At 55.0% G+C, this 6,595-nt stretch overlaps 1 protein-coding gene across 1 annotated transcript in view; it reads right to left on the reverse strand.

Annotated features, from left to right (window-relative positions):
* The window catches only part of WTIP (WT1 interacting protein), a gene marked incomplete at its 5' end in the record, with an annotated part of 19,665 nt that extends 13,070 nt beyond the window's left edge, over positions 1 to 6,595 (reverse strand). Inside the window, 2 exons of the mRNA XM_049621204.1 lie at positions 1,028 to 1,129; positions 6,115 to 6,595. Of these exons, the coding sequence (XP_049477161.1) occupies positions 1,028 to 1,129; positions 6,115 to 6,595 (583 nt within the window). The remainder of the gene's footprint in view (positions 1 to 1,027; positions 1,130 to 6,114) is intronic.

Genomic DNA, 6,595 nt, shown 5'->3' on the forward strand with positions numbered 1-6,595 from the left:
GAAAAAAAAAGAAAAAATGCAGGAAAAGTAAAAGACTACAGGACAAAAAGGGGGTGTAATCACAGTATAATTCCTCGCTCTGCAGTGGATTTTTAAATAGTCAAGGAAACATAAACCTGGTTTACTGACTTAACCACAGTTTACGATTAAAGTACACTGACAAAACAGGAGAGAAGAGAAAAAGGCGGTGGCAGAACCTGTTCCTCAGCTGTCACAGCAAAAGTGTCAGTCAGTCTAAAAGTGCTACATCAAGAAACAGCACGGTATGCTTGTTACAGATACGGAGGTGTCTTCTAGAAGAAATTGCCAAAAAATACCAAGTGGCTGCCTCTGGGGAATGGGACCAGGAGTAGAAAGGTGAGTGGTTTTTTACTCTTGCAAAAAGAGCTTGTCAGCACTATCTGACTTAACACAGTGCATGTATTACACTTCCACAGGATAAAACATTGACGTGTTTAGTATAAATTAATGAAAGATATTTGCTTAGGGGCAAAGCCTCAAGGGATAGTAGTAGAATCAAGAGAGCAGATGTATTAGGTTGGTTAGATAATGGTTACTTTTTTCTTTTCGTAACTTTGTCTAGGTTAAATTACAACATTTATAGCTTATGTATGTAAGTATAGCTTATGTATGTATTATAGCTGTATGTAAACTTGGGAGAAAAACTAAATTGCAGGGAAAAGACCAGCCCCACACCCAGGCAGGCAGAAAGCACAGCACTAGCTCCATGCGCCCCACGCAGGCAGCCAGGAGACATCAGTGCCCTGCACAGGACGGAGGCCCCAAAGCTGGGTGAGGGGCCTCCTTTCCCGGTGGCCACCAAAGGCGCCGGTTCCACACCTCCCTCCCCAGGGCCCAGGACATCTTCCCAGGCGCGTGGACCTCCCAAACAGGCCAGGCCTAGGAGGAAAGGCACTACAATTCAGCCTCCTCCACACTCCAGCCTGGGCCAGAGCAGGGTGGTCCATCAGCTTGGGACTTGGGTGCAAGAACATGGTGCAAGAGGGCCGGGGAAAAGGATACCTACCACAGGAGTCGCAGGTGAAGCAATCTGTGTGATACAGGCTCCCCATTGCCTGGCATGCCTGCCTTGCCCCGTAGATGCCAAGCCCACACTTGATGCAAATACCTATGGGAGAGACGCAGGAGAGAGCCCAGGTTAGCACCATGACTGTCCTAATGCTGCCTAACCCTCAGCGAATAAACTTCCTGAGCCTTCAGTTACCAATGGCTGACCTGGCGACAATAATGGTATCTGGGGGTTTGTTGATGTTGTTTCAGGATTCAGAGGTAAGCAGAGCACCGGGCACAGAGTCAGGGCTAACTGATGCCATCCTTGCCATCAAAATATTAATGACACGTGGGGGCACCTGGGTGGCTCAGTCAGTTGAGGGTCCAACTCTTGATTCTGGCTCAGGCCATGATCTCACAGTTCACGGGTTCAAGCCCCGCATCGGTCTCTACGCTCACAGTGCAGAGCCTGCTTGAGATTCTGCCTCCCTCTCTCTCTGCCCCTCCCCCCACTTGCTCTCTATCTCTCTGAAAATAAATAAAAATAAACTTAAAAAAATATTAATGACATGTTTATATTAGAAAGTCATTCTGGGTCCCTTCACCGGTGACCTGCTCTTGGACTGAGGGAAAATCCTTTCTGCGGTCTGTAAACCAGAAAGAATAAAGACCACACAGGCACACCCACCCCAGCCATGCTTTCCTCATCTGTGTCCTAAGGTGAATTGATTCTCGTTTGATCGGCACAGCGGCCTTGCTGGCCTGCCGCATGCCCCACAGTGTAGCTGCTGGAGACTCGGCAACACGCCGAGGAAGGCACGCTCAAGGAGCCTCTGTTCCAGCGGAGGGAGACAGACGACAACAGGTAAATGAATAATATCTCTGGTGGAAACAAGTGTGTGAGTTTTAAATTAGGGTGGTGAAGAAGGCCCCAGTGACCAGGTGATATCTGAGCAAAGGTCTAGAGGAAAGAAGGGAGGAAGTTGCCATGCAGGCATCTGGGATTACTGGTAGAATTGGGGATCACCCCTACCAGCACAGGGTGGGGTGCCCGGCAGGCAGGGGAGGGGTAGTAAGGAAAAGGGTGACCAGCAATGCCAGGGGTAAGCCCGGCACTAGTCCCGGGGATTCCCTGGCCAGCCCTCCTGAAGACCCAGAACATGGGCGGCCAGCCCAGACATCAGAAGCCCCCCTCACAGTTACCCGGGATCTCCTGTACTCCACAGGGCATGAAGACAGGCTCCACTGGCCCTTGAGACCCTAAATCTTCTGGATGCTCCGGGACATGCTCCCTCACCCTCTCCCTCTCCCTTTCTACCATCTCTCTCTCTCTCTCTCTCTCTCTCTCTCTCTCTCTCTCTCTCTAACATTTAACTATGGTTGAGCCTCTTCCCCATCAGCACCACGTCAAGAAAGTCAAGTCAAGAAAGAAAGCTCAGTCCACATTCAGCCATCTCCTAACCGTGCACACCTCCAGACCTCCCATCCCGAACCTGTTAGCCGTGGGACCAGCTCCTCCTCTTTCATGTCCAGGCTATGACCCACACCTAGATTTCTGGCTCTTCTCCCTTCCCAGCTCTGTTGGGTACTCCCTGCTCAGTCCTGGGCCTCCCATGCCTGGGTTTTTTTCCCCAGGGGAGGGAGGGCCAGCTCAGATGCCCTCAAAACCAGGTAGGAAAGTAAAGGTGGCTGGTGGGGACCCAGAATGGAGAATGGAGAACAGCAATTATTCCATACTGAAATTAATTACTAACTCAAATGTTTTGAGTATGCAGAAGGCCAACATGCCTGCAAGTCTCCACACGTGGCTGTCCCATGGCTCCCTGGGCAGTCCGGCCTGCTGCAATGGCTCAGCCTGTGGAGGGCTCCTGGTGATCTGCCCCAGTCCACACCTCTCTCCTGAGTCACTGAGCCAGCTCCCAGATGGCCTCAGACCACCGCAGGTCTAGAACAGAGCTCTGGATTTCCTGCAAAACTGCTCTTGCCTCAGCGTCCCTGCTCAGGAAACGGCACCTGTGCGTAGCTCGGTTTCAGGGAGCATCCAGGTCCACCCTCCTTGTCTCCTCCAACTGTGAATCTCAGCAACTCTGTTCCCTAATTTTGACTTCATTCCCTCCCCTCACTCCCACTGGCCTGATTCAAAGTCATCAAGTCTCATCCTAAAGTCCGTTTCAAGAGTGTCCTCAAGGCATCCCCGCCTGGCCCCCAATAATCCATCCCACAATCTGCAGCTAGACTTCCCTTTGGCAAGTAAAAATGACCTACCCCCTCACCCTTACTATTGTCCATCAAGTCTGAAAACCTGACCTCACCTTCTTAAGTTACCACAATCCACAGTGAAGAGTAAAAGTCAGTTTTCCACGGGAAGCAGGATAGGAGGTGGGGCAAGAGGAGAGGCTATGACCTTGTATGATGATTAGCTTTTGGTTCCGTTTGCTTTTTTTTCTAAATACGTGCTTTCGTCTCTTTAATAAAAAGACACTGACGAAGGAGATGGAGTACGCACGAAATTCAGGGAGCACAGCGTTTCGAAGAGAGGGGACTCCACCTGTGGGATGGAACAGTGAGACCAGGCCACCGAGGCCTGGCAAGCACCTGCGCCGGGCCGCCACCAGGGTCCAGCAAGAGCTGGCTCAGTCCCCTGAGGGGAGACAGATGGCTGAGGGGAGATGGGAGGCGGGCAAGCAAAGGCGATGCCAACCAGACACTGGGATGGGAAGAGGTGGGCATGCCACTGAGACTTTGTGACCAAGCAGGTGTGGCTTTGCTTTTTCCTTGCCATTTTTTTTTTTAAGAAAGACCCTTTCATTAAAGACATATTTATAACCAAAGAAAAAGGTCCAGTGGAAAGAGGAAAGCTGAAGATTGGAGGAGGTGGGGGTTGGAGGTGGGATGACCCTGATCCTCAGATCTAGACGGGGATCTGATAATAACAGGCAGCCTGCAACGGCTGACCTCAGTTTTCTCAGCAAAATAGAAAGCAAGCTCAGGGACCAGAGGGAACAGAAAGATTGTTGAGGGAATAAAAGAGGGAACTGACCAAGGCTTAGGGCGACGGGTGGCACCCAGAAGATCACAGAGGTTCAAGACCATCAACGCCTATTGGTACAGCAGCAAAAAAGGGGGGCAGCAGTCCTGGCTCAGAGTCAGAGTTCTGCAGGGCAGAGGTGATTCAAGGAATCAGAGGTCCTGAGACCAAGAGGCAGAACCGAAGCGAAACAAAACCAGGGTGTGGCCTTGGGAGGAGGTGGCTCAAGAGAAGGCAGGGAGGCCACCAAAGTTCAAGAGGTTCTGGAAGTCTGAGGCTATTGGCTGGCTCCCAGCAGCGGAACTTGGTGAGGAGAGATGGGAAAGTTCTAAAGCCATCAATGAACGGAGAGAGGGACCCGGAGGTCAGCAAGTGCCAGGGCCAAGGAGAAGGGGTGGCCCAGAGAGGAAGACCCACTCTGAGGATGTGGTATAGCAGACATCACTTGAGCTCATGCTACCTGTAGACTTCCTTTTGCAAAACTGTGTATGATTCAAGTTGAATTGTATGAAATTGCCACTTCTACGGCTCCGAAAGGTCAAATATCAGCACTAAGTTATCAGCAGTTCAAGCAAATAGTTGCCCATGTTTTTAAAAATTAGGAAAAGGTTACCCAGATCTGGCTTCTCTTGGGAAAAAAGGTGTACCATTGCTCACCTCCCACTCCTGGGTGGATTCAATGGGCCCTTTCGAAAGGATGAGCCACCAGCTTATGCGGTCTTGTGCGGTCAGCCCTTCACTCTCTCCCTGCCTGCTTGGGTCTGGCCACCTCAGCTTCGCACACAGATACGTGAGTAACCTCAGAGGCTCACAGAAACCACCCCGACGTGGGCCCTGTGGTGCACGGGGACAGGAGACAGGCAGTCTCCCCCAGAGAGAGCACTGGAGGCGTTCTCTTCAGAAGCCCACCCCAGCTTCGGCTCCCGGCACCTGCCGGGCTCGAGAGGCCAACAGCTTCCTAACTCACCTCCATGCTTCCAGGCCATCTGACAGCAGCCACAACACCTACCAAACCACAAATGCTCACCCCCATGTTCCCAGATGAGCTCAAAACTCTTCTGCGTGTCCCTCCTAAAGGCAGACCCACCCTGTGGCCCACGTAACCCCTGGGCGCAGAGTAGAACAGTCCACATCCTCACATGCCTCCTTTGGCCCACATTCTTCCTTCTGCCTGGAATGCCCCCGTCTAGCCTGTCACATACAGCCTCCTCCTCTCTCAAGATCCAGTTCAGGGCGGTCCTGAGCTGCTAGCTGGAATGAATGCATGAAAAGATACAAACCCCAGGACAGCCCAGTCCTGCCCAGCAAGATAACCACCCCCACCCTCACCCCCTCAGAGCCAGGTGCCTCTGCCTTCCTGCTTATCAGTAATGGAGGGAGGGAAGCCCCCTCCCCAGGCCGCCTCTCAGAACCTCCAGCCTCAGTAAGAGGCCTCCGAATTATCCAAAGGACTAGGGATCAGGAGGCCTGGGGCAGACTGGGAAATGGAGGCCGTAAGAGACTGGTGGGCTTTGAAATGCTGTGAAGCAGGATTCCCTTTGGGAACAGCCTGCATACACCACACAGCCCAGGGTGTGGTGTGGTGGGCCTCAGGGTGGGCGTCCCCTCCCTCACACACTCTGCCCCCTTGCCACTGCCATTACCAAAGCTGCAGGTCAGGCGGGTCCGGTGGTACCCGGCCCACCGCACCTCTCTGCTCCTGTCCACTCCCCACACTCCTGGGGGGAACGGGGGCACCAGTCCCTACAGTGCTGGGGTTGCCCGGCTGATCACGAAGCACAGTGCAGGAGGAGCAGAGGCACGTGCCAAGGGTTAAGAAGAAATGACCCGAAAATGGCTTATTGTGCCTATTGGCATGACTTTTTCTTAAAGGTAAGGCAGTGAGTGCATCAACTCACTTTGCCGGAACCCCTTCTTAGGCCAGAGACCTACAGTCGAAGTCGCGGCTGTAAATAAACCTCGGACCCTGCGGTTCGCACTCACACACCCTCTGCCCAGCCCCACGGAGACTCGCTTTTCTCACCCGGGCCCACCCCGCGCTCTCCCCCGGCCGAGCCACGGCCAAGCTCGCTCACCGAAGTAGTCCCGCGCCGTGCGCGCCTCCAGCGCCCGCTCCAGCTCGCGGGTTAGCGCCTCCAGCCGTCGCTCCGCCGCGCTCGGGCCGCCCTCCCGGCCCGCGGGCAGCTGCAGCGAAGGCAGGGGGAAGGGGGCCGGCCCCGCAGGCTCCGGGGAGCGAGCCGGCGCCGGGCCGGCGCCGGGCAGGAGCAGGTCGGCGTAGGCGCCGGCCGAGCCGCGGGAGCCGAGACTGGACACGCTGGAGCGGGCGCTGCCCACCGACGGCGGCCCGGGGCAGGGGCGCGGGTCCGAGCGGCCGGAGCGCGGGCTGCCGTGGCGCTGGTCGTAGCCCAGGCTGATGCCGCTGGAGCGGGCGCTGCCACTGCCGCCGCCGCCGCCGCCGCCGTCGGAGCCCGCCAGGCTGGCCCGCGGGCTGCCCGCAGGCTGCGCGCTGAGCCCGCGGGCCAGCCTGGCGGGCTCCGACGGCGGCGGCGGCGGCGG

Source organism: Panthera uncia, assembly GCF_023721935.1.
Source record: "Panthera uncia isolate 11264 chromosome E2 unlocalized genomic scaffold, Puncia_PCG_1.0 HiC_scaffold_19, whole genome shotgun sequence".
Lineage (NCBI taxonomy): Eukaryota > Metazoa > Chordata > Mammalia > Carnivora > Felidae > Panthera > Panthera uncia.